Here is a 27,865-nt window from a genome sequence, read left to right as displayed (position 1 = left end):
TTCTTCAGGTGTTAAAAGCTTGAAATACTTCCTTTGTGCATGAAATAGATCCGTCATCAAAGAAGCCAGCATTCCTGAAAGTGCCTGTCCCACAGACTCCTATAGGAGAAAGTCTGCAGAGCTGAACTAGTCTGACATCAGGAAATCCTTTCTACATCTCTCATTCTTTCTTAGTTTCACATTTAGCTTTCAGAATTTGATGAAAGGCCAGTTTGATGCTTGGTTATCTTCCTTTTTATACACATTCTAGGCCTTCCTTTCTTATATTGACACCATATTAAAGCTGGGATGTTAACCATGCAAGTAAGGAAGTCCAAGATGCTAAGCTCTTCTGGAGACATTCAGGCAATCAACACTGTTTATGATTTTATATATATATATATCTCCTGATTTCTTTGCTAATAACACAAGCAACTGATTTCCCACTGAAGCTAAATGCATTTATGCAGCTGGACAGCAGTATTTCTGCAGGGAATCCTAACTATTTTGAGCTTATTTTTGTCCAGTTTAACAAAACAAAGTTATATAGAGATCTCCAATTAAAATATTAATAACTTTAATATGTGTGTATATTTCCTGCCCTTTCTTTTCTACAGCAGTACAATATCAGTGCTATCATGCTTTACCAGAAAGTTTTAGCAACTTTTCAGTGCATTCTTGGTATTGTTTTGAGTTACAAAGTGTATTAGTTTTTTCTTCATGTCATTTTGTGCCTCCACAAGGCCATCTTTAGCCACTCATACATCTGACCGCACCTCCAAGGCTTCTGATGTCTCCTAAAATGCTGGTGAGTAAACTAAGTTATCCTTCCCTGCAAATTTATGAATGAGACAGACACTAAGTGCTCCTTCTCTGCATGGCTGGCTCCTAACCATCTCCAAGTGACTTGGTGCTGTCCTAGCTAAGGCTACCCTGGAACCCAGCAGGGTAATCAGCATTTTATTGCATAAATAGGAAATAAATACATTTTGATCAATCAGACCTTTCCTAGTACCCTTTATGCAAACACTTGTTTATGAATCCATAGCCCTGTGTATCTCCAGAAAGTGGTGAGGAAAATCTTATTTTGACCCCGTTTTGACCATACGCTCCATCTGGGTAAAAGCCAAAGCCAAGAATCTTCTTCTGCAGGCCAGACACTTGTTATTCAGAGAACTGAGGGAATAATTAATGCAGCTTTCTATGAAGTCAGCTTGTAACCATTCATATTCACTGAAATGTATATTCACCCCTTTATTTCATTTTTCTGGGTGTTATTAATATGAAGCAGCAACATGTCAGAAAGTCGATGTTGAAAACCAGGAAGAGTTCAAAGCAATCTGTGGTCCATAAAAGAATTACAATGAAAGATCAAGCAAGCTCAGAGAAAGAGTTGTAAATTGATTTGATTGTGGACCATCACCATCTACACCGTGAGAAGATGGCAGGAAAAAAAATAGAGGCCTTTTTAGTCCGACAAAGTAGTAAGAGCCTGGTGCCTGGACACAGGAGACGGTAAGGCCAAAAATCCACGGGACATTTTACTAGTGAAGAAGTGAATGAGCGTAGCAGCATTCAGCGCAGCAGCAGCTCAATCATTTCAATCCTTAAATCAAGATTAAGAAGCAAGAAACGCTTTCTCTGCGAGCACAGCAAGAGCCCTGCCTCGCTGACTGGAGGGTGACAAAACGCAAGCGCTCTCTGGGCCTGTTCTGAAAGCCTGAACGCTTCCTCCTCGCAGCTGACAAGGACGGAGGGAGGCCTGCGGGAACACACACGGGCTACAAAGCTCACCGCCTTCCCCCAGCCCTTCTCGGGGCGCCCCTCAGCAGCCCGGCCCCTCACGGCCGCGTAGGGCGGGCGGCGGCCTCACCGGGAGGCGGTGCCCGCCAGCGGCCCGGCCCAGCCGGGCTCGGCCCAGTCCGGCCCGGCCAGGTGGCACCGCGGGACAGCGGCCGGCACGGCGCGGCCCCAGCCAGGTGCGTGTGCTGCGGGGCCGGGCGGGCTGGAGGCCGCTGCCGGGCCCACCCCGGGCGGGCTGCGGGGCCGCGTCTTCCCCCCGGGGCCGCCTCCGCCGCAGCCGGGGCCCGGCGCCAGCGTGCGCGGCCTAGAGGCGTCGGTAGGACGGGGCTGCCCTGTGAGACGTGACCGTGGTGATTGGGGTGTCCTGCGGCTTGGGAGCGGTGTGCTGGCAGGGCCCCGGTGCTGCTGCTGGCACGGCTCCTGCTCTGCAGGATTCCACCAGCACAAGTGACAAACGCTTCCCGGTGTTTCTTCCCACCTATCTCCTAGAAAAAGACGCTCTTGCAGCTGTCTTCACGGTCACCAGTGCTGTTTATTTCAGTCTTGTGTATCGAAACATCCCTTTCTAATACTATAAAAAACTATTTTTTACTACACTTTCTGGCTTTAAGATGTTGCAAAGACCATGTAATGAACATTGAGGGGAAAACAGCATCCCCGTTCTGTGAATGCAGTTGGGGCTGGGGTGAAAGAGGCGTGATCTGCTGATTAAATAAAGCGTAATGAAATGGACGGCTGCCTTTGGGTGCACAGTGATTTCCTGTCCTGCCACTTCTGTTCTGCAGAGCTTCCTTTGGCATTTTTGTACATAACGAAATGCACAGATAATGGAATCGGTCAGAGATGCTCCAGAGATCTTGGAAGATGGGTGATTTCACAGCTAAATGCTGGAAGGCCAACTGTTGTACAGATGTGTGCGTGCTAAAAATAAAAATAAAAAATGGTATGAATTAGACCCTATAAGGAGGGGAAATACCCAGTCTACAGGAAATGTGCTGTTAATCTGTTTTGGAAAATGGAGGCTTTTCTAAATAAGAATGCCGTGTTAAAATCAAGGCTACTGTGGCACGAAAGGGACCGTATTCATGCTGTACTAGTTCATATCTATGTCTGACTCATATTTTCACGGCCTCTACAATAAGTGGGGATTTGCTAGATTACTGGAAGTGTCTTTTTATAGGAGAAACTTTAGCTTTTGTTCCTGTATTACATCATCAGATGTTTTTTGTCTCATTGCCACTAGCAAGCTAGTTTTGTCCCATACAGCATATGATCCAAAGCTGTGCGGGAAGTTGGCCTCTCTCCTCAGATCCTTCATTGTTTACGTAGAGCCTGAAGACTTTGGGGATTTTGAAAATGCTCGTTATTGTGGTGGACATTACATCAGCTATTTATTTTAACCTGCATTTACAATAGTATCTCAACAGATCATCATCCATTAAGGCTTTGATCAAGTGTTCTGTTTTCTTACTTGAATTATTTAACAATGCCTGGTAACGGAATGCAAAGCACAGGCAAATATTCTCTCTCTAACTGTAAAGATTAACCCTGAATCACTAAATGCAGGAAAAGTCTTTCCTTTGGTTGAAAATTGAAGAAAGGGACTTTCTCACTAAGGAGACAGGCTCATAACATGTGCATTGAATCAGTCCCAATTTAATCTCCTAGAGCAGCATCTTAGCTGTTACTGAGTCTGTCTCATGACTGATTACGAAGTGTGGCTGTGATTCCCTCCATATGGTCTTGTTGGAGAGTTCAGGTTGAACAAAGCTTGAATACTAAGGCCTTTCTTTGAGTAGCCGACCTGAAATTTGAAGGAAATAATCTGTCCCTTGCCCCCCTGCCTGTCGAAAACTTCTCATAGGACTTCACACATTGCTCCTCTGTAAAATTGGATATGGAGTGGGTCCTTTCTCTGAGTCTGAGCCTCATGGCTGACTTCTTAGGAGGAACTGCAAGAACCCTTTGCTTCCATGTTTATGCAGGGAATAACTCCTGGATCCTTCTGTGGGTAAATCTTTGTGTCTTATGTTTTTCTTCCTGGTCTTTAAGTTACTGTACTTCAGCAGGAACTCTTAAGTGGGACTCTTTGTGGATATTATTTGGAAGTTTGAGCATTTTAGTCACACATTTTCCTTTTTGTCAGTGCATTAATGAAGGCTTTGGAGAAGTGTCTTTGGTCATCGAGTCAAACCCCCATGCCTAAACTAAATTGTTTCTCATGCAACGTTAAGGTTTGGGGAAGGAACGTGTTTTCTAGGATAATTTTATACAATAGGTACCTAAGAGTTAAGTGCTGTATCATTTTCGAGCTCTTTGAGTATGCTTTACAAATCAAGATTGTTCTCACTGTTATCATATAGGCAGACAAAAATAACTCATAGTTCTTGGATGATTAGCCAAATATACTCGAAGTAGGTTTGCTACATATAATGTAGATATAAAGAAAAAAAAAGAACTGCAGATCCGTGTTTTGTGGCCTCTCTAAATGCTGCTTCTTAATGCCTTGGTTAACTTAGATCTCAGGAGGCTGAGCTAGCTAACATCCATTGTCAATATTGTATTTAACTTTTTTGCTTTCGTTTAAACTTCAAGTTTGGCACTCAGTTAAAAACAGAACGTTGGGGGGGGGGGGCAGAAATCAGAGTGAAACAAATGTCTGAAGAAAGTCAACCTGTCATAAACACTTCATGCAGATAGGGAAGAGGGTGTGAGTAAATGGGCAGCCCTGGTGATGAGGGGATGTCACCACTGGAGTGCCGCAGGGATGTGCTGTGCAACCTTTCCTAAAGGACCTGTAAGTGGTGCAGGGCTCTGACTGTAAGTGTTTCCAGATGGCTTAACATTAATGGCAGCTCAATTGCAAATGTAAACTGATTCACGTGGGTGCAGGTGCAGTCCTAATTTCACACACAAAATGAGTGAGTTTTTGGAGCCTTAATGACTAATTCTCTGAAGCTTTCTTCATCAGTAAGGAAGACAAGTCGTATTTTACATCTCAGCAAAAGAGAAAATACACTAAAGGTCTCTTTGTATATGCGGTGTGCCAGCCCCTTGAAAACTGTGTGCACTGGTACCCTTATCTCAGAAGGAGGATGATGGAACTGGGCGTAGTCAGAAAGCAGTGGTGAGGTTGCTTGTAGCCATGGATTGAACTGGGTAACAGAACTGAGGAGGTGGGTTAAGACTCCTGTGTCGCTTTATCATGTTGTCCTTTTTACCTTTCCTGGGATGGACATCTTGATCTTCTTCTTCCCACCTTGCCTACGTTTCTGTGTATGTATACACATGTGCTTAACGACTTGTAGCTAGTTTGGTTACAACGGGATTAGCAAAAAGTGTTGAACCCACAGCTGATTCTTACTTGAGGCACACGATATAGAAGTATAACTTGTTTACTATACCAGCAAGAAAATCTAGATGGAAATAAAGAGTTGTAGGATTTGTCTGTAGACTCGCATAAGAAGAGATGGTGTCTCTTACTTCCCGAGTGAATAGGGCTTGGGTACTTGATATGCACTGTCTTCTGCAGTGTGCTTTTTCATTTGGCAAGAAGGGACTTGTTTCAAGCAACATTCTTTGTAGAAAATGTAGATAGGCTTTGAGGCGTAGAGTTTTTTGTTTCATATCTTGGTATGAACAAGCAGGGAGACAACGGGTACACTGGGGGTTTCCTGGGTTTCTGGAATGGTATTGCATTCCCTTCAGTCTGGGTTTTTGCTCTTAAAGAAATCACGTTTTGTAGGCTCTGCGTTTCTCATGACTATGAGGCTGTTTCTAATGAGAGCTGAAGATGCTGAGGTCTGTGTGAGATCAGCCTATAACAATGAAATTACAAGTGCCCTTGGGCTGCCAGTGTAACATGTCCGTGAGAGCACTTCCAGCTTTTAAGAATTACTTAACTGGAAAGGCAATAGGTGCCAGGCAACCCAGATCCTGTTTCTGATGTTGCATTCCATAAAAGCACAACTTACCAACTGTGCTCCACACAAATTGGCCATGTTTTCAGCGTGTCTTCGTGTACTGCTGGTGATCTGGAAGTTCCGGTTAACGCTGTCAGAAGAGTCTGGGGGTAGTCTGCAGTGTGAAGCATTCCTTTGATTGACTCTTTAGAAGTTAGCCTGATATGGGGAAGTATTCCTCTTCTGTCCCTTCCTTCACGCAACCCCCTTTCCCATCCACATCCTCCTTTCCAGGCAGGACTCCTGTTTGCAAAGGCCAACAGGCAATTTTGTCTGAGGGAGGTCGGTGACTTCTAATACAATTTTCAAGAATTGATACAAAGTGAAAGCTATGGTCCAGAGCAGAATGCTTGGCATGGAGTTGGCCATTCTATGCCAAGTCTCTAACATCACTAAATTATTGCCATAAAGAATTAGATGTTCAGGAAGAAACAAACATACCATCTTCTTGCAAGTCATGGCATTGTGATTTTCTTGCTGCGTATCTTTATATGCATGTGTCTCTACTTCTGCAGCAGAACATAACAGTACCGGGGAACGGCACTTGTGATTCATTATTGTTTCAGTGCAAATAAAGGAAACTGTTGCTGATGTCTTTGTGAAAAATATCAGAGCAAGCTACAGATCATTTTTGATGGCAAAAGGTTTTGTAGGCATTTTTAAAAGCTCCTGATCTAGTGAAGAATGAGTGGCAGCAGTTTAACTATGTACATGCTTCCCTTGCAGATTCATCTGTGTGTAGGTCTCTTGTGACTTCCACTTACATAGGATGTTGAACTCTTGCTTTTTTCCCTTGTTTCTAGATGTGGTTGAATTTTAGCATTGGTGAGGCATCTTTTAAAACCTGATGTCATTGCAGTCTCTTATACAACTCCCTTTTTGAGCCTGACACTTTCCAAATTTAACGCGAGGGGGGGAATTTTTTTTAAAGTTTGGTTTCAGCTTTTTGTGTATCCGGTATTGTTGGAGTACAGGAAAAGTGCATTTTTTTCCCACTGTTTTCTTAGCCTTTTTATATAAAAAAGGCTAAATAAAGAGCATTTCCAAAAGTGACAATGTCCCAGCTGGGAGATTGGCTTTTGCTAGACCCTGAGAAGAAATAGAAAACTGTAAGTTGTTCCTGAGTAAATGATGCTTTGTTGGTATTATGACCTACAGCTCCAAAATGTCTTAGCCTACCTGGGAGGTTCTGAGAGTCCAGTAAGAACCAAGAGCAGCATACACAACTCTCAAAAAACAGCTCACTTCTGTGTTGTGCTCTGCAGATGTTCCTGCAGTAAAATAGCTCCAACCAAAGCTAGCTGGAGTCACGGCGCTAATCCATCGCCCCCAGCTCCCACATCATGCTGTTAGCCAACATAGATTTCAAAGAGCTTTACAGAGTGAATAAATAACTTTGTTCTTCTTTGACAGGTATAAGGACTGCAGCACAGAAAAAGAAACTAACTTTTGAATCTCGCGTAGTAAATTGGTGACAAATCTAAAAGAACAATTTTGTCTTATGTAGTTGTCACGAATACATACTGTAGGCTGGAACAGACTGCACTTCATCTCTTTGGTAGGTGAGTTTAAAGCTTATTTTGTGAAGGTCTTAATAGAAACATTTTTACAGCATGATAAACAAGTTTGACGCTATGACTGTAAATAGGGCATCTCCCATCTCAAATCTCCCATCTCAAATGTTCTGTGCCCTGTGGAGACTTAGATTGTTATCCAGTTACATTACTGTATAAAATGATTGATACATCACTTCTCTGAACTTTCTAACTTGGCACAATTTTCAGGGTGTTTGTTTTGTATTCTTTTTTGTCTGCTTAACATCTCCTTTTTTGGAGAACTAACATAGTACTGCTTCATATTTATTTTCAAGTTCTGAATTTCCTAACCTAAAAGCAAACATATTTTTACTGCTACGTGGAACTGAGTTATTTTCTATCTGGAGTTTTTACAAGATGAAAACTCAAACTGCCATTTTCTATTTGTGTATCAGCAGAGCCTGGTATTTGCTTAACCTGATGTAGACCCGGCTAAATATGTCACCTGCTTCTGTAGTTTGCCTAAGTTGTCTAACCTTTCAGATTCATTGTTGTGGAGAGATGTGTAAAAATAAGAGTTTGTGGACATGAGTTACTTTTAAATAAGCTGTACATCTCTAATTATGTTTATATCTATTTTCTAGAACTATGCCAAGAAAAAGAAAGCTGTTGGCTGAATTAAGTGCTCTCCAAAGCAACTCCAGCATCCCTCCCTCTGATGCTTTGGAGAACCTGAACACCACTCCTGATGGGGACTCTTCTCCAAAAAGCAGCAAATATTTTGCAACACAGAAAAAAAAGTCTTTCCAGCTAGAAGCAGATTTTTTCAGCCAGCCCTGTATTAGTCTGGCCAAATCCTTTCTAGGACAGGTAAGACATGAACACTGAGATTACTGTGCTGGAGCATGCGCTAGCTAATAATTTAGTGTAAAAGGATGAAATTCTTTTTCTGCAATTTGACCCTAGGGCTTTTCTATTTTAGGAATACTGTTCTCCTCATTTTTTCTCTTGTAAAGTTTAGGAAATTAAAGACTAGTAGCTAAATCTGTTTTGGATGAAGACATAAAGGTATTCCTTTATTTGTTTTTGGCTCCTGCTTTGCCCACTGGAAAGTAATGCTGCGCAGTCAACATCATTTTCTCCTCTACCTCCACTTTATATCTTAAGATGCTAATAGCATGCCAGCTCCTTGGCCTTTCTTGACCAATATCCACTGTCATAGGGTACTGGAATATTCCATTCTCACCTGGAAGTACACTATGAAAGTTGTGTCTCGCACTATCTGCTTTTATTTTTGCTGTTCTGCTTAACTCAGTATTGCCAGTAGAGATGGGGAGCTTGCTAACAATCACCTTACCCAGATTATTAACACAAATATGTGAGGCAACGTAAGCCCTAGCATGGAGGCCTCTGGGATTCCACAGTCCCACAGTTAAACTCTGACCTGTTATTCCTACCTTTTGTTTCTGAGTTTTCAAGTAATTGTTCATGAAAGTACTTCTACTTTATCCCACTGCAGAAATTTTGAGGAATTTGTGGACCTTGCTGAAAGCCTTTGGAAATCAGAGTATGGGAGATTAAGTGTGTCTCTTCTGCTCAGCAAGTCCTTCAGAAAACCCTCCGGCTCTCTTTATGGGAGGGAGTTCCTTCCTATAAAAAGTTCCAGTCTGGGACCTCCTAAACACAACTGCAAAATGTATTTTTAGTTTTACTGCTACAATCTTATCTGAGACTTTTTTTTAATATACCTTTATTATCTGTAGGGTGAACTCTCTGGGTTCTCATTGGTTTAGATAACTTCAGGAATTTGTTCCACTAACTGTTGTTTTTGGCGTGTATTGCTGTGTCTAGCTTTGGTTTTATTTTTGAAGGATACTGTCTTGCTTGTAATTGATGCCTTTGCCCTGCTGGTTTTTTAACCCTGCTGGGTTTTTTTGTTCTTTCTCAGCTTTTCTCTCAGACGTCATGATGTGTATTTGCTCTTTATAGACTTCCTGCTAGAGGCTTGCCTTTCCTGCTTTGGCCTTTGGCTGCCTCTTTTAAGTTCTTCCTAACAAGCTTCCTCATTTTATGTAGTTTCCCCTTTTTGCTGGTAAGCAATACTGTAATAGATTATTTTTAGACCTGAAAGCTTGTGGAAGGACACTGATCTTTATACTTCATGGCTGAAAGTTCAACAAATTGAACAACTTCATGAAAGTTTTTTTTCAGAGATGAGCCTTTGGAGGACACTTTGCATTTTGCTCTGGATCACTTTGAGAGTTTATGTACCAACATTTGTTGGTATCTAAAAAATATAGTCTGTGGCCAACCCTACTGTGGTATTTTCTTAGTCTATATGAAGATACCTGAAGTTTTCTTGTACTAGTGCATTTTTTTTGTCTTAATGATTCCAACATCCTCATGCATTCTGTTGCCCCAGGCAGATGATATTTTAGTCCCAATTCCATACTTATCCTATTTAAGCCTAGAATTACAAAACAGGCAAATTCTGTGTTAATTTTAGATTTTCTTTAATGTATAACTCTCAGTCTCCCATGATGTAATCTATGGTTTCATTTTGATATAATTGTAACTGCATTGGTAGTTTAGTGTTTACTTTCATTATCTTTGCTCTACCAGATTTTGGAGGTGCCTGGTTTGTTAGTATTACTTATTATTTTAAACTGTTATAACTGTAAATATTTTGTCTGAAGAGTGAGGGAAATGCCTGCATACTCTTAAAATTGTAACTTTGCCATTGCACTTCATCGTATTGAAAGAGAAATTTGGCCACGTGGGTGTGCTTTTGGGGTGTTCACAGACACGGGTGCTTTTCTGAAGTCACTGTTGTTCACAAAAACAATAAAATGTTTTCAATGATTTGGGAACTGCTGTAGGGAAAACGTGATATATAGGAGTTGCAACATTAAGACAGACTTCTGGAGCATCTGTACTGGATCAGGTCAACAACTGCATTAACAATCCAGGAAAAAAATCTATTAGGAAGTATGCTTTGTTTCTTGTAAGTCATTTTTGAATTGCCGGTTTTTAAGTATGGAAGCACAGAACATGTTATAATTAGACTGATGAGACCATAGTGCAGTATATTATAAACACACATCAAGTAAAAAAAAAAAAAAAAAAAGTTTAGAAATCAGGTCAAACAACAAAAAAAATATTGTACAGAGTTTAGTGTTTATTTTTCTAGAGAATCTTTTCACTGTTGTGGTTGTGTTTTTCCCCATCTACTTTGTTTTATTTAAGGAGGTAGCAGCAGTGAGGAGCACACTGCAGTAACAAAGATCCTTTGTTGTCTGCCTGAAGCCACTTTCCAGCTCTCCTGCAACTGCCCTCTCCATGGTGTAGAAAATAACCAAAGTATCAATAGTACTTCTGTCTCTATAGTCATTAGGGCTTTTTTGAAACACCTCTAGGAGAGACTATCCAATCACAGTAGTTATTTAATTATGCTACTGTCATATTTCTTCTGATTGAAGGAATACATATTTGTGGTGCTTCAGAGTTGATATTAGTGGTGCTTTTTTGCCTTAAACCTCTAGCTCTCCTGCTGGGTTGAGAGAATATAGAAAATAACCACAAAAGAAGCTCTGTGGGCTGTGGAGATTGCTGCTTTATTGTATATATGGTCATAAATTTGTTGTGTATGATACTGTAACATCTAGACCCTCCAAGCATTTTGCTGAGTGAATGACAGGTAGAAATTTCTTGTATTGGGATGTGGCCCAGACAGTAGAAACTGAAAGAGTTCTTATTAGCTTACAGACTGAACTCATGGAGGTAGAGGAGAGTAGGTTGTACCATCGTGCCCTTTTTTCTGACTTGCTTCCACAACCGTTGTGCTGTGGTTGTTTTGTACAGGGGGTTGCTAACTGATGCCCTCTGACCTCTGTTTCAGATTTTAGTTCGCCGACTTCCTGATGGCAGGGAGCTCTGGGGGAGGATCGTTGAAACAGAAGCCTATCTGGGTGGGGAAGATGAAGCTTCCCACTCGAAAGGTGGGAAGCAAACTCAGCGAAACGCAGCGATGTTCATGAAACCAGGAACCCTGTACGTGTATCAGATCTATGGGATTTACTTCTGCGTGAATGTTTCCAGCCAAGGTAAGCTGAGGCTGAAAGAGATTTAATGCCTACAGCATGGGTCTGATATTTCAATCTACATTTGCTGTGTTGCAGTCACTCATGAGTTCCCTATGGACGCTGTGAAGTCAATGACTTGTTGTCATAATCTTTCCTTGCGACCTTAGTTTTGCCATTGTAAACGGTTTGTAGCTGTGGCCAGTGTGTTAGCTTCAGATGCTACAAGCAGGGCCCATCTCTGGCTATGCAGTGACCAGCCACATGGGGTTTTTGTCCCAACTGCAAGCTCTATGGCTGTTCAGATGCAGAAATAAAGATCAAGGGCTGGAAGGGAATCTTGTCAGGATGGAGCTTTCAGTTTTGATGACCAGAGCTGCTGCCTTATTCATGTGAGTCCGTGAGCTTTGTTCCTTGAAGGTGGTGATGTCTAAGTGTAAGCAAGTAGTCACTGTAGGACCATTTTAGCTGCTTTGCTGTATCTTAAGGAGAAAAAAACAAACAAACAAACAAACAAAAAAACACTGGAAAAAAAACAGGCTGTTACAGGATCTTTAATCTTCTATTATTCTCAAGATAATAAAAGCCCTAATCAAATGATTCTCCTTTTAACAAGCAGGTGTTGCTTGTAGACCTTTTTTTTTGCTTTACTTACAAATGACAATGTTTGCCTTGGAATAAAGTTATTGGTTAATTAGACACCTTGAAATGGCAGCATGTATTTCTTAGAGTAAACACTTTGTTTGAAAAATCTCAAAAACTTTTTTTTCACCATTGCAAAGATAGATCTTAAAAACAAAAACAAACAAACAAAAAACCGTGCTTGTATATTCCTAACTGGAAAGCAAATGCTGTCACAGTGACCGTTAATCCTCAGGTTTTGGCCTTTGGACAGGAGCCAAGCAGAAAAACAGTGCCAGGTAATACTGTGGGGAAAGAGCCTGACTTCCTAAATGGAAGTCTGGAGTCTGATGGATGAACACGTGAATTTCATTACGATGTCTCTGCCAAATCTGTTCAGATAATGAAAGAAGAATGTTTTTTTGTTCAGGATGGGGTTCTTAGTGTATGAAATATTAGGAATAATAATTTTTATTTAAAAAAAAAGATGCTTAGCCTTTGAATTCTAAAAGATTTCTTTGAAATCTGTGCTTTCGGAAATTTTCCCTTATATACCTATGTTTAGTTTTGTAGCAAAACAGTCAATGAGCTCGCTGTTTTGATGGAATTAGTTTGGAGATTTTTGTTACACACTTGTTTATATTCTTCATTAGGCTGTCATAGCTGCAGCTATGCTGACGCAAAGCACAGCTTTCACTACCAACTTTGTCAGGAAGACGCTGAAGTAAACAGCATGGCTGTACATTTCTTATGTCACGGGATGCATCCACGGTTACTCCTTCAGTTTATCTGCCCACATGCAGATGTGTTGAAAGAAAGAATTTGGGGGAAGATTTGTACCTGAGATGCTTTTCCCATCTTACCATAGATAGAGAAGATGCTTGTCCTGTATTTTAGCCTGAAGGAAGGCTTCTGTAGTGGCATTTATGCACCTGGGCAGAAGGCAAAAAAAAACAAAACAAACAAAAAAAAACACCACAAATTCAGGATGGTGGATCAACTTGCTTTATATGAGTAACATATAAAGGGGTTTACATGTGGCAATACTATATGGTATTGCTGGGGGCAGCAAATTGGAACAATGGAGAAGTGGAAAGGTGTTTTTTTGGATTCCCTGGTATCTTCAAACATGCACAAATTGACCCCACCTTAAGCCATTTCAATTTTGACCTGGATGCATGTTAGCAAAGTTCATACTGAATGACGTGAGAATTAGCAGAAAGCCTGAGGCTGGTTTCGGGAGAAATCAGTTCTTTCCCTGGCTGCCATCTTACACCACAGTAAAGCACAGAACAGTGTCAGGGTACTGTTCCTGCCTGTTTCCAAATAAATATCTTTCCCCTGACTTCCACTCCTTCCCCCCCCCCCCCCAGAGATGGAGCTAACTTTTCAGTACAGGGAATGCTCCAGGTCTGCTTAGAGCCTGGTTGGGGGAATACCAGGTGACCTCTTTCACAGTGAGTGAAACTTCAGGCAGTCCCTCTGGGGTCTCTTTGCTTTTTCTGTGATTATGGCTAACAAAGAGTTTATATCCCTCTTCCTAAATAGCTCCAAGCCACACCTTTAAAAGTTAGGCTGTTTGGAAATTTGAAGATTTAGGAGAGCACTTAGCTTTATTTTTAGTTTCTTATGTTATTGGTGTTGCATTAGGACATTCTCCCATGTGTGTGATCAGACATTTTGTTCCCTAAGCAATGCCCAAGACAGTGGGTCTCTGCACTAAAGCAGAGAGAAAACTTGTATGAAACAAAAAGATCTGTTAGTAAGTTATTACCTGTCTTTGCCAGGATCTTCCTGTGCTGTAAAAAGAAAAGAACTCAGCCTCTGTCTGCTCTGCAGCCCTGATATGGTGCTGTGGGGACACAGAGTCTGAGATGATGAAGTGTAAGAACAGGCCCTGGAAGTATTTGTGTTCCCTGTCTGTTCTCGGGCACCACAGCTATCAGAGCCCTTGCTCTAGAAATGATTTTTCTCTCTTTGAATGTCAGCTGTTACTGCACAATGACTTTTGCGTAATCAATTATTCGTTTAGGCCTGTTTTGCTATGGGAAGTTGACTGTGAGGTCAGAAGGGAAGCTTTTGATGGTGACCGAGGCCTTTACGTGAGTTTTCTGTACTCTGCAGGGTTGGGGTGCAGGAGGAAATGCCCAGCAGATTTTGCTTTGCAGCCTTAGGTTTGCTGCCCCAGCAGTGCCCTGCTTTGGTCTTTCAGATCGGGTGGCCACGTCTACCAGCTGTAGTAGTGTGATCTGGCCCTCATGCTGGAAACGCCTGTTCTGTATCCAGAATTCTGTTGTCTCAACCACTGCTTTTCCCCAGCATTTCTGTGCCCCTGCTGAGACCTTGTATTGCTGTAACTGTGCCGGCTCGGGTCAAACTGACCAGTTTTGCACTGCTCGCAAGCCCTTGTGCTGCTTCCACAGCAGGGTCCTGATGAGGAAGGAGCGCGTTTCAAGAGAGCCACTGGCAGCTGTCCTGCCGCGGCTCAGCTTCTTGAACTGAGCGACCAGAGCACTGATTTGGAGCTGTTAGCTTAATGAAAGCAGCTGTACTTTCACTGGAGGAAGATCAAAGCGCCCTGCTCTCTGTGCTGCCTGTGTTTTGCTACCTTCTTGGCATAGCTGCTACACAGGGCTGTCCCGGACACATGCGCTGTTGGGACCACGCAAGCAGCACAGGTTGGACTGTTGCAGCAGACAGCAGTTAAACTCTGACTTGAATTGTGCAGGCAGCTTTTTGTTTCTTAATCAGCTCAGGGTCTAAGACAGTACCATATGTGCTAGGCTTTATATGCCTCTCTTCCGTGCTGCCCTCTGCATACCTTCTCAAGAATGAGGTATTTGGTTCTTGAGCCTCTCGCTCTTTAAAGCTCCCTTTTTTTCATATGTAGCCTTGTAGCATTGTCTGTTTTCATACCAGTTGGGATAAACATCTTCTGTTTTTTGTATTTGGTTTATGCTAGACTTTAAGCTCAGCGGTGTCACTCAGGGATAGGAAGAGGTGTGTCACCGGTAGAGCTGTGCTGCCGGAGATGTGTGGTAGAGCAGCTACAAAACCAAGTTTTACTGCAAGACCCACCACCACTGTAGTGTCCTCAGCCCAGCGTGATGCTGCCGACAGATGGCAAAAACACTTCAGCTGTAGCATGTTGCCTCGCCACGTTGAGGCGAGAAGTTGAGGCTCTTTGTGTATTCAGCCAAGTCCACTTGGCTGGGTTTTTGTGTTCATAAAGCCATAACGAGCTGAAGGGTGGTCTCGTGTTTTCTGTCACGGAGGAAGGGGAAATCTTTGTGTACATCACTGAGATAAAGCTGAATCGTGGGACTATACTGGAAGCGGCCTTTCCCATTACTGTGTCAGGACTGATACTGCCTGAAGCAATGGAGTGTGTCACTACATGGTGTTTTTGGAGAGATCATAAAAGATAGAGGAAGAAAAGTTTATAGAAAAATATAACCAATGTCCTTCAACGTGCATGAGTCCTACCGTGAATCTTGGCAACAGCAGAATAATCTTAGTACAAAGAGCCTTCCCAAGGGCTAAGAGGGACGCTGGGCTTCCCCCGCTTCAGGAAGACAATAAATGCCAGTCAAGCTTCTCTTTGACTTTGCTGTGATTTTATTCTCAGGCATTTGCCAATGTGAGCATTTTGCTGCCAGATCTGAAATAATCTCTTGTAAAATCAGGATCCTGATGATTTTCTACCCAGGCCCAGGGTCACACAGTGTGGACTTCTCCCTAACTTTTGGATCCTAGACCAGGACTTTGAAGGAAGTGCTTTGAGAGCAGTGAGTCAGATGGGTGGAGAGAGGAGAAAACGTCTCTACAGCAGCCAGGAGCTGTTTCCAAGAATGAGAGCTGGAGTTGATCCAGGGAGGGAGAAGCAAGCTGCACAGCGCGGGCGTGGGACTTCATTATCATTTCATGATTTCTAGCTGCCCAGGGAGAGAATTGGCCTCTGCATTGCTGCTAGATCCCAGCTTTTGGCTCTAAACTCTACTCGGTACATGGAGCGACTCTGTGAGGCATGGGAGGTAAATACACTGTCTCTGGACTGGAGCAGAGAACCCAAGCTGCGCTGCTGCCGATGGCGTGGTGGTGGCAGTGTCTGTGTCAGGCTGCTGCTGAAGCCAGGTGACCCCAAGAGCTCACAGTGGCAGGCTGCAGGAAGGGAAGAAGGAAGGCTCAAGCACTCTGGCAGGCAGGAGGTGAGCCAGAAGGAGTCAGGAACTATTTAGTAGTTAAAGTAAAACTTCTGATATGCAAATACACTCAGGCGGTCCTGAACGTCAGCCCATGGGCTGGGAGGGCAGAGAAAGCAGTAGCTCATCAAGGCATCCCTGCACTCATATCCTGCCTGATGACTCTTCCTAAAGCTCTCGTGGTGTTGCTCTCACACTCAGGGGCTCAGAGCAGAGAGGGGTCTGTGTTGCACACAGCTAGAAAGAGTTGGAAAACTTCCTAGTGGAAATGCACAAAGAGCAGCCAGAGACAAGTGCCAGGTACACCCTGCCACTGCTGTGCAGATGCTCTGGAGCACCTGGAGTTTCTCTGAGGGCTTGTCTTTCTTCACATGAGCTCCCAAGGACTTGCTTTAATTCACACACAACCACAGTTTCCACTTACATTTGTGATGGATGAAGGCAAGTAGTGTAATTAGCAGCTCCTCGGAATCCCACAGTTGTTCCTGGTGAGTGAGACAGCATCCCAACATGAAGGATGTTTCTGTTTGCATGGATGAAAAGCAGAATTAGGACATGGAGCATGTTCTTAAAAATCTAAAATGAGCTTTGAGCTCTAAATCACTGTCATACAGGGAAGCAGCTTTTGGCTGCTAGATTAGCATCAATCCCCTTCCTTAGAGAAGGGAGTGTTTGGAAACAGATTGCGGACAGCTGTTGGAATTAAGTCTGTTTATTTCACTGAGCTGCACTGAGGGCGGTGGGGGTTCTGTGCAGGTTCAAGGCAAGAGGCACACCTTGCAAAAGCAAGAAATCAGGCCTTCAGTTTATAGGTTCATTGGGAACCCAGGAGAGTAGTTTATTGTGGGACTTGTACAAAATATGAGAGGGATTCTATTTTTGGAAAGTGCAGGTCCCTAGGGATCTGGTGGGCTACAGAAGAGCCTTTGCCAGGCTTGAGCATGGCTCCAGATGTTTGAGGCTGGAGAGGGAGAGGAGATTCTTGTGGAGCAGCATCACCAGAGCGCAGATGCTGGAGAGGAGGAATGTCGTGGGCGGCCCCAGCACAACGGGTGCTGTGTGGGGCAGCACAGAAATCGCATTGCCAGGCTCTCAGCTCGCCCACTCAAGGTCATGAGAAGACCTTCCCTGCTCCCCAGTGGAAAATATCAAGGAAGTATTTATGACCCACTTAGGCTGGATATCCTCCTTGCAGGGGAATTTCTCTGCTCAGAGCTGTATCTTTGCTTCACTGTCACCAAAATGAGGGGGAGCAGCTGGTCACAATGGCTATAGGGAGCTGGAGTTTCCAAAGGCTCCTAACAGGGTGATAAATCACATTTCAGAAGAGAATGGCAGCTTTCTTCCCTTCTTGTCGCAGATGGGCCATCTCTGCAGAAGGGATGCTCCCAGGGCCATGCATCCTGCAGCCAGAGATGGTGCAGCCCCTGCCTGCCCCAGGACCCCGTCCTGTGAGAGCTTCGCTGGCACAAGGATTCAGATCAGACTCCTCTGTAGCCCTGCAGTTACCCAAAGCCACGGTTGTCCCACCCACACCTCAGACAGGGTACTGGCACTGGTAATGCCTCCATCCCAAGCTCCCTCAGCGGTAGCCCAGACAGCGGCTGCTCCCAGTGCCTGCCGCTGCTTGCCAGGAGGCTTTGTCCAGCCTAACTCCACAAGCTGTCTCTTTCTGTTGGCGGCATCCACACTCATTCCTCCTCTCCTTTGTTAGCTAGAGATCTTATAATCAGAGTTTATTATAAATCCCCACTGGGTTTGGGAGCAGCTTCAGATAGTTATGCTAAAACTGAACCATATGTGTATTTATTCCCGAACATTGTGCTGACATAAGAAAAACCTCTTGTCCTCTGGCAAGCCTTGGAGCAGCAGCGAGACCTGGGAACATCAAGAAGTGGGGTTAAGGAAGAGCAAATCAGCTCTGATGAATCAAGGACACAGAGTTATGGGACTCCAGATATTCAGAATAGGGAAGGGAATGTGCTGACCATGGGTTAGCAGCTGACTTGGGGCTGTGACAGCCTGGGAGAAGTGCAGGCCCTGTGGCTGGTGCCTCAGGCAATTCCCTGCTCCCTCAGGCTTAGAACTGAGGTGCTTCCACTGGCCTAGGGGCTCAGTGCGGAGATGCTCTTGACAAACAACCCTGTACTAACATGTGGTTCTTGTTCTGCACAGGGGAAGGGGCTGCAGTCTTACTTCGTTCTTTGGAGCCTCTTCGGGGTTTAGATGTGATGCGAGAGCTGCGCAGTGCTTCAAGGAAAGGACCTGCAAAGCCACTGAAGGACTGGCAGCTGTGTAACGGGCCCTCCAAGCTCTGCCAAGCATTTGGGATTGATAAGGCTTTTGACCAAAGGGACCTGACTCAAGACGCAGCCATCTGGATGGTACCGGGACATGAACTACCAGGGGAGCAGGATGTGGTAGCCACAACCAGGATTGGTGTTGGCAACAGGGGAGAATGGTCACACAAACCTCTCAGGTTTTATTTACGAGGAAACAAATTTGTAAGTGTTGTAGACAAGAAAATAGAGAGAGAGATGGCAGTAATGGGACCCTCCTCTTGCAGCTGATGAGTCTTGCGAGTGTGCCACCAACCAGGACTTGATCTGTGCTCTGTATGAGAGCCTCAAGCTACGTTGTCGCAGCAGCAAGGACAGCTTGTAGGTTTTTAACAATAAACGTACTTTATCACAATGAAGACAGCAAGGTGGAATTTTATTTGGGGGTTGCAGATGGGCATGGCTCTCCCAGCCAAAAGGGAGGTTGGTTTTGAGCACTGAAGGCATTGTGAACAGATCCAGGCTCTGGTAAGGTGGCTGACTGGTGAAGGCTCGCGATGCTGGCCTGCTGTGCTGCTGCCCAGTAGAGGCTTCCCACTTGGCTTCTTCCGGGGAATAGCCAACAGACTGGATGGCAGCAGGGCTGACAGAAGGGATGAGAGAGCTGTGTTTGATCAGCCTGCAGGAGCGGAGGTAAAAGAGGAATCTTACTGTCGCCTACAACTACCTAGTGGGAGGGTGTAGAGAAGGCAGAGCCAGAGTTCGGTCAGAGGTACACAGGGGCAGGATGAGAGGTAACGAGCACAAGCTAGAAAACAGGAAATTCTCATTAGCTACATGGAAAACTTTTTTTGCCATGAGGGTGGTCAAACACTGGAACAGGAGCCCAGAGAAGCTGTGAGCAATCTGTCCTGGGAGGCATTCAAACCTCCTCTAGACAAGCTCCTGCGTGACCCGACCTGACGCATTTTCTTTGAGCAGAGATTTGGACAAGAGCCCCTGTTCAATCTACTCCAGTCTATAAAGTTCATCTTTTTTTGTTTATGTTTTCCTGCTGCTTTTGAGACCATTTCAAAACTTATGAGTATGTGAGCCTGAACACAGAGAAAGCACCAATGCTGAGGTTTCTGCTTCGCAGCACTGCAACCTGCCATGAGGTATGGTGTGTGGGGGGATGTGTGTGGAGGGGGCACTTAGGATTCAGGGCAAAACCCACGGAACTGCAGCCCTGCTGGCAGTTTGCCTTGGAGATATGGCACCAAGCCACGCAGCCAGGCCAAACGTTTGCTTGGGTCTCAGGATTTAGTGGCCACCAGCCAGTGTTAGGAACCTCTGTGCCACAGCTTTGCTGCAACTTCCCCCACAGAGCGCTGCACCCTGCCTTACCGTGACATGACCGCGGCGTGGGAGGGCGAGGGAGCGCTGTGCTGCACTCAGCCACAGCTTGCACAAATGCTACTGCCAGGCTGGCAGTACTAGAGCCAATGTGCCCTGCTGACCTTGGGCAGGATTTGTCTTTTCACCTGCCAGCCAGGCACAGCTGGGTGATGGCCAGCAGCTTGTGGGCTAGCCCCTTCCCCTTTAGGTCCGTTGTTCACCTGTGTCCCTGGGCTTGGGCTAAGGCGACCACATCCCGTCAGTGACGTGTGGCACTTGGCTTCATCTAGCAGTCTGTGTCAGCATCATCCCTATAGCCACAGATGGAGATGACAGGGATTCCTCTCCACCTTTAGGATTCATGTGCAAGAAAAAGTTCAATTTTCCAAACCGCCCCCCACCCATCACACGAGAAGACTCTTGTCCTGCTCCTCCAAAGGGGCTTAGTTATGTCCAGCTCATTAATGGTCTGAGATGCATTTGCTGGGGACTGGATGAGCCACGGGGCCCTGCAGCAACGTTGTGCTGATTTTAGCTCAGGCATCGCTTTTGTCCTTCTGTAACATCCTTGCTTGCAGCTGCAGGGGAAGACGCACAAAAGGGACTGGAATGAAGTAGCTGCCATCAGGTATCCAGCACGCTGTGGGCCCTGTGCTCCCTCGGTGCAGCTGCGCCTTGCTGGTGGTGGATATGTTGGGCAAGGCATTTTTCACCCCTGCTGTGTGGGCAAGTGAAGCTGCTCTCACAGTCCTGCGGCTCTGGGGAAAAGTTCAAGCTTGTGTGTGTGGTCTGTGTGGTATACGCGAAGGTCTTCAAGAGGAGCCTGATGGTCTTCACACACCACATGTCCCTGGAAGCCACCACCACGGAAGCAAAAGTTCCTCCTGCCCCCTTTCCTGGATGCACAGCACAGAGCTGTAGGGGCGCCTAGGATCTCAGCATCCCCTAGCCCAGGGCCCTGGGCCTTCGCTGCCCTCACCCATGCAGCAGCTGGAGCTCAGCGTTACTCTTAAGGGAAGAGGTAAAACGGGCACTTTGCTGCAGCTGACGGCATAAAGTCCCTGCCTTGCTGCCGCTTTGGACCCCGCCATAGTGAACATCTGTGGGGAGCTGTTCAAGCGTTGCTGAACTGGGTGAGGAAACAGAGCCACATACATACCTGTGTGTTGTTTTTCAGCTGGATGGCTTTAATTCAGGCCAGCTCCCTCGTTTGCTGCCCTGCAGCTGCAGCAGTGCTTGCAGGGAGGGGAACAGAGCCACAAAATAGGCCCCAGAGGGGCAAGCAGCAGCCTGCAGCTTTGTGGAACTAATACATCCATGCACCTGCAGCATGGCCAGACAATTTCAGTCCTGCTCTGTAACCAAGCTCCTCCTGCCCCAGTCAAAAACAGACCTGCAAATCTGCAACCAGGCTGCCTTGTGACAACAGTGTCCCCACAGACACTTAGTAATAAGGATACTGGGGATAGGAAACAGCAAGCCATAACAAAGCAAGTCATTTTCATTCATGAAACTGTTTACTTGTGATACTTTGCATTCTTAGTTATGTCCCCACTGCTGCCAGATAACGATGATCAAACAGAATTCCTCAGCACCCAGGGACATTTCCCTAAAAGCCAGGCCAACTTTGCTCTGCCCTTGAGCAGAGGCCAAGCACGGTCTGCCGTGGGGAGAGGCTGCCCACGAACGGTGCCCACAGCTAAATGACCCAGCGGTCATGCTGCTGGAGAGCAGAAAAAGCATTTCTGCTGCAAAACGTCCACCCAAATGTACTGTCAGTAACAATGCAGTTAAAAATCTTCTTGGACCACACTTACAAGCCCTGGTAAAGGAGTAGGAAAGCAGTGAAACAGCAGCTCCCCTGCTGTGCACGTGGCACTGCAGGAATCCAAGCTGAGCAAGCACACGCTGTCCTGCAGCAGGCCCTAGAGCCCCTCACATAGACTGGCCTCAGCTGTAACCGCAGGATGAAGATGGGAAATGGAGGCACGGAGGGAGAGAACCTGCTCTGTGTCATGTGGCAAGAAGGAATTGAATTCATCTCTTATGTTTTAAGCATCTCCTAGAATATCAAGCGTGTGGCAGGTTTTTGCCAGTAGAGTCATTTTAAGAGGGACTGGAAGACTGAAATCACAGGGTCCTCATGGCTGGTCACTACCAGGACACTGCGGAATTTGTCAAACAGCATCAGCAGCTGGGAGCGACGCATGTTCTCGTTGTACATGATCTCCTCCAAATGGTGTCGTCCTCGGAAATAGTGCAGCAGCCTGCAAGGAAAGAGAACAAGGGAGGCATGTAGCAAGTGGATGCAGCAAGACTTGATACCGCCACCCTCAAGGTGTCCCCTCCAATGGGATGCAAATCAGAAGACATTTGGGTTGTGTCCCTCATTTACATGAAAAGTGAATTGAGTGAAATCTGTTCCTATCTTAGGCATGCCTAGCGCAGAAGTCCCCTGGAAAAGCAGTACAGGGGACATAACTCACTAAATTCTCATTTACTTACGTGTGCAATTTCCATCACACTTACTTTGCTTCAGCAGTGCCCAGCTGTTCTAAGGGTGCCCTGCTCCCGTGCTGCCCCGATACCTACATCACACGGCAGCTAGTCTGTAATAAGGAAACGCAGCCTTGGGGTTTTGCAAAGGCCCTCCTTGTATCAAAAGGGTTCCTAGCCTAGGGCATTTCCTGAGACTGTCAGTAGTTTTAACTCCAGAAAGCACAGAACCACAAGTGCCAACAAGCCCTGAGAAAGCAAGAAGTGACAGATTTACTTCTGCAGTCTCTTAGCTGGATCTACAATGCGCTTGTCACAGCTCTGCAGCAGCAGTCTAGTCTTGCTTTTAGACTTAAGAGGCTATTTTCCCCCAGAGCAGTCCAAGTGGCTTGGTAACTACAGGTCATGCACTCTTGAGGTTTGGTTAGCTTGGGGTGGGTGGAGTGGTTGCAATAGGGAGATGGCTATTTGGGCCAGAATCACCACAGAGAAGCTCTGGGAATTACAAAGTCCTGAAAGAGCCCCTAAAGCCTGACTCTAAGCTAAAGCCACAGCGACTATTTATACGCCCAGTTCTCGTTAGTCAGTACAGATATCCCTTTGCTGGGCACGGACATGCTGCACAGACATCAGCTCACCTTGGCCCTGCGCAGTCAGTCACGGCAGGGTCAAAGACTAACTGCAGGCTCTTCACTGCAGCAAGTCCCTGATGGCAGAGGAGCTGCTGCTCCCACGAGACCCGTCAGAGCAGAACCACCAAGCCAGCCCTTCAGATAAAGCTCAGGTTTGCTGCACAGCCTCTTAATTGTCTTAACAACCTCCCAAATGAAGGAGCCATGCTGCACATCACTCAAACTACTCCCACTAGCCAAGGCCCAAACACGTATGCCAGAATCATTTCTCCAGTTAAACATAAAGATGTGCATCTCCATGTGTTATACATCACATGCTCTGCTCTGGAATTCATCAGCTTTTGCTCATGTTTCCATACCCATCTGCAGTTTAGGAATATACTGGCCGGCTGCTTTATGCCAACTGACAGTAAAAATGAGTGGAGATGACAAGATCTGTTTTCCAATTCATTCATACAGTCCTCATGCAGAACGGCCCCTGAAAGACGCCAAATATCCCTTAAAGCATTCCTGCCTATATTCAGGTGATGGTAGGATGGGGCCTCTCCTGCTTTCACTGAAGGACTGAAGCTTGCCTGGTTGCCTTCTGCTCTTCAGGCTGGGCACTCCTGTCACCCCACCACCCTTCACGGGCACCTGGAAAGGAGTCTGTATGCAACGAGTCTCCCTTCATCACACCCTCCCTGTACACCACACACATGGTTTTAAGTTACCGGTCACCTCCAGTCTCCTGTCATTTCTCTTTGCTCCCCATCTTGCCCTGTTGCTCCTATCACCGTCCTCACGCTCCCCGGCCATGGGTAAGCTCATTGCAGGGAACCTCAGCTGCCTCATCCCTGCAGGCAACCTGGAGTTCCCCAGCAAAATGAGCATGCAGTGCAAGCACAACACACTGCACGCTCCCTTCTGCTTTGATGTACATCTGCCAGCTCTCAAGTTGGCACCGTTATGTAGAACATAACTGCTAAGTCTGCAGTGCAAACAAACAACGGGCTCCAGTCATATTTACATTTCCCCTATCTGTGGAGTGCATTGGCCTCCTGCAGTATCTCCCACGGGGCATTTAAATTAGGCTAATCAGCTTCCTTCCCCCAGTCGATGGTAACCAGCACACTGAAAAGTGGCCATTAGCAGGCAAAGCGGGGGTTGTGTGCGTCAAAAACGCACCATTGCCTGAAGTATTAATGGTGATTTTTGAAAATTCTTACTGATCTTGGATTTTTTTCTTTTCATGCTCACATTTTAGCTAGCTGGGGGGTTGACATCCTTTTCTTTCTAAAAATGACTACCTATCTCTTCTACCAGATTCTTCCCCCAGAAGGACTGCTTTCTAGAATTCTCCATTTCATTTTGGCCCAGATTTATTTGCTGTGATTTTCCAAGATGAATCAAATGCTGTCTGGCCTTGTCTGGGCACTGTGTTGCTATCTGTCCCTGGCCAAAGCTGCTCCTCCCCTAACCTGTGTCACTGTTCAGAAAGTCACTTTAAAGATTTTAAAAGCTCCGTATTCTGTCCCTTCTACAAAGCTGCTCACAGTGACTGTTCAAACTCTCATCCCCTGGCACAACTGACTTATGTGCGAATGATTGCGACCTGGCTTTCAACAGCAATGCAAACTAAGTAGGAGTTTTCCAATAAATACATCCATCCTATATTCAAAAAGAGTCTGGATTTGTAACTGGTCAAGATGAAATAGTTTCCATTCCAATAAAAGCTAGAGAGGATATTAAAGAATATCACAAAAACGCTGGCTGGAAGTCACCTCCAAGGCCTAGTCCAGCCTCCTGTCCCAGCTGGACTATTGCCAACGCTGTAGATTTTTCTGCCCAAGCTCTGTAACTCTCCAAGGGTAGTGATCCTCCCTCATACCTGGGTAATCTGTCCTGGGCAGCATCACCCTCCTGGAGAAGTTTTCCCTAATGTCGAAGTAGAATCTACCAAGCCGCAACTTGATGCTGCTGCCCCTCGTTTAACCGTCTGCCAGTAATGAGAAGAGTTTGGCTCCATCATATGCTGTAACTGCCCTCCGAAGTGCTGCAGGCAGGCGTTGGATCCCCCTCAGCCTCCACTCTGCTGGCCTGAATAAGCCCCATCTGAATGAGCCTCCCCACCTGTCCCATGCCCCAGACCCCAACCCAGCAGCCAGCACGGGCCCATCCCCACCTTCACTATGCTCTTCGTGACCGGGGGGAGGAGAGAGAGGGGAACGAGACAGTTTTCCAGGTGCAGCACCAGGTAGAAGGGAATCATTTCTTTCAGTCTGATGGCCGCTCTCCCCCACTAATGTATCATTTGCCTCTAACAGGACATATACATGGACAACATGCTCAGGCGTGTGCACCACAGAAGTCAGTGGTCAGGCTTGATGAGCCCCACGCTTTGCTCCTAGTTCCCATCTGTCCTGACTGACCCGAGCCAAGTAACTCTGCGTTGGGCTCCTTCACGCATGCATGCGCCTGTGTCCGTGTGCATGCCTGCAAGCCAGAGCTCTGGGAAATGCCTCACTTCATCTGTCCCAGGCAACTCCTACCTGGAAAATACAGCAATTAAGAAAGGAGGAGTGAACAGAAAGCTCATTTTGATGTTACACAGGAATAAACCACTAGCATAGGCAGGGCGGAGGGAAGTGCCCAGTACGATGACATAAGACAGTAAACACTGCCCCACAGAAGGGTTACACCAAGCACCCTCATTTACAGCTCCAGTGAAGACAGGCACTATCTTCACATTGTCAGGCAGTGAACATTTATGGGACCCAAACAGGACATAAGATGGCAGTTCTCAGGGCAATAACACTGCATTTGGGTCACTCCGAAGCTGCACAAATACGTCTGTTGACAGATGTATGCTTCCAGGTCCAGATGCAGTGATGGAAGATTCTTTCCTTCCATTGCTCATCACCATGCTCCCCACCTCCCCGTTCAAGTTACAAGAGCTGCCCTGCTATCAGCACTGTGGTGGTAGAGCAGTTCTCTAAATTGCTTCAGCCAAAAAAAAAAAAAAAAAAAAAGATAGGTTAGTCATTCAAATAAAATTAGCTTAAATCTGGCCAAGGAGATATCCTTTCCCACACTGCTTGAAGATGGAGCAGAACTGTCCACAGCTTAACAACACCTACGAATATTCCTCTATGGAGTAAAGGACCTCTATTTCTCAATCTAAGAGTAAGAAAATTCCCAGAAGTGACTCTACACCTGTTGCTTGAGAGAGAAGCGACGAGTGAAGCCTCAAACTGTCTTTAAAAGCACTGCTGGATGTGCGTTGAGGAACACTTTATGTACATTACTGAAGATCTAGCACAAAAAGAGCTTTTTTCCTTCTCAAGTTTAGTTCTGGAAGGACAATGCCATCCCTCCTCTCCAGCAGCACCTATGGAAACAACTTGGATTTGAATTCCGATTCAATGCTATGAGGATTAATGCAGCCAATGCTGAAGCCAAGCTCCCATATCCCTTATTTCCCCCTTAAGGTTTCTGCCTTGCAAATACTGGCTTTGCATCGTAATGGACAGGCACAAGTTCTTTCTGGCATCTGTTTAATGAATAACAGGAGTTCAGAGGCATAGACACATGAAAATATATCAGGCTGAACTTTACTGCTATACTGAAAATAGACCATCCCTTCGTGCACACACAAAACTATACTTAGAAGGTCAGTTACAGTATATTTAGTGCACTAACTATGCATTTATAGTAGGAATTTGTTCTGGTAGGCAGCTGATACAGCACAGCTATTTGCTGTAGCACAGCCCTCATTAGGCTGTTATTCTTCAAGATGAAGCAAAAAGTAGACCTGACGCAGTAACCTCTGCTGGGGTAATGAGGAGGATCAGCTCATTCACTGCAGTGGCTTCTCCACAATTATTTATACTTTCACTAAGAGCCACAGGCTCACCCAGACACTCATCTCTAATGGTTTACAGGACAAAATGAGAGAAAATACATGCACGACCTCCAAGTTGCGGTGTCTCATAAAGTCACAAGTAACCAAGAGTATCTTGTATAAACATTTCTATTTTTACACTCTAGCATCCTACCCATAGAACCAATCTGTTTACTCTACCTTCTCTCTTTCTCACTGCTGACTTAAGAGTGAGAGTTATGGTTGTCAATTCAATCTACAGTGGAATGGAAATTAACATTTTGCAGATGCTCAGGATGGCTTTGCTAAAGAACCTAGTGCATGAACAAACTGCAAAATACACATCATTAAGACAGCTGCCTGATTACGGCAGCTGATTTTCTGAAGAAACTGAAGTCATTTTTGGCATCTGCAATTCAAAAGCTTTCAAATTGTTGCTTTATCCAGATGAAAGAGGTGACAGGGAAGCAATAATGAGATCCTTTCCTCTCTCCAGGATAATTATGAATCTGCATTGCCACTAAACTCATCCAAAGCATCCCCCACAAATTCTGTCTTAAGATACCACCAATTATGATTTTTACTTTTCTTTCTCACAGGTTTTGTAACCACTTATCTGGTAACGAAGAGCAAACATTTCAAAAATCTCAAATGTTCAAAGTGTTGCCTCTCAGAGAATGTCCTCTGAACAGTTAAGAAAGTGGAGAAGGAGTTGAATACTTCAGGAAAGAACAGCAACTACCCACAAGCATGGGAGAGCTCTGTAAAAATGCCTGAGCACAACATAGCTGCAAACTTCATCAAAGATAAGAAAAGTAACTTCTTGCCAATACAGTTTCTGTAGGCTACTTGACTATATCCATCCTAGGGTGAAAACCAGGTTTTCAGGGATGACCACCCGAATTTGTAAAGTATGGGAAAAGTTACAGAACTTGCCCCAGGAGGTTTTCTGCTCTACAAGTATGAAAAACAGTGAAAGTTGCATTCCAGTGATGCCACCGTGTTTTGAAATGCTCAGGAAAGAAAAAATTTCCCCCT

The 27,865-nt window shown here is 45.2% G+C and overlaps 2 protein-coding genes and 1 long non-coding RNA gene across 12 annotated transcripts in view; 1 reads left to right on the top strand and 2 right to left on the bottom strand.

The window, feature by feature from the left end:
• Positions 1 to 1,819: 1,819 nt before the first annotated feature.
• Positions 1,820 to 18,875, top strand: MPG (N-methylpurine DNA glycosylase). 2 transcript variants are annotated; one of them, XM_040574252.1, is made up of 5 exons: positions 1,820 to 1,958; positions 7,158 to 7,302; positions 7,924 to 8,149; positions 11,178 to 11,382; positions 18,357 to 18,875. In XM_040574252.1, the coding sequence occupies exons 3-5, from the start codon at positions 7,928 to 7,930 to the stop codon at positions 18,749 to 18,751; spliced, it is 822 nt and encodes a 273-aa protein (XP_040430186.1). In that variant the 5' UTR covers positions 1,820 to 1,958; positions 7,158 to 7,302; positions 7,924 to 7,927; the 3' UTR covers positions 18,752 to 18,875. The 2 variants fall into 2 exon arrangements, with proteins under 2 accessions (XP_040430186.1, XP_040430185.1); XM_040574251.1 differs by having other exon boundaries at positions 7,158 to 7,306.
• LOC121078274 lies at positions 12,969 to 19,893 on the bottom strand. Its single transcript, XR_005824519.1, has 2 exons — positions 19,847 to 19,893; positions 12,969 to 16,704 (listed from the first exon to the last, which is right to left on the bottom strand). It is a non-coding gene; the product is annotated as an uncharacterized LOC121078274 (long non-coding RNA).
• Positions 19,894 to 21,341: 1,448 nt separating this feature from the next.
• The window catches only part of NPRL3 (NPR3 like, GATOR1 complex subunit), a 50,709-nt gene continuing 44,185 nt past the window's right edge, over positions 21,342 to 27,865 (bottom strand). For all 9 annotated transcript variants that reach the window (XM_040574242.1, XM_040574243.1, XM_040574248.1 and 6 more), the window contains one exon: positions 21,342 to 22,104. In XM_040574242.1, coding sequence (XP_040430176.1) covers positions 21,939 to 22,104 — 166 coding nt within the window. In that variant the 3' untranslated portion in view covers positions 21,342 to 21,938. The remainder of the gene's footprint in view (positions 22,105 to 27,865) is intronic.

This window comes from Cygnus olor, chromosome 15 (assembly GCF_009769625.2).
Source record: "Cygnus olor isolate bCygOlo1 chromosome 15, bCygOlo1.pri.v2, whole genome shotgun sequence".
NCBI lineage: Eukaryota > Metazoa > Chordata > Aves > Anseriformes > Anatidae > Cygnus > Cygnus olor.
Note: the sequence above shows the minus strand (reverse complement) of the source record. Positions and strands in the feature narration are given on the sequence as shown.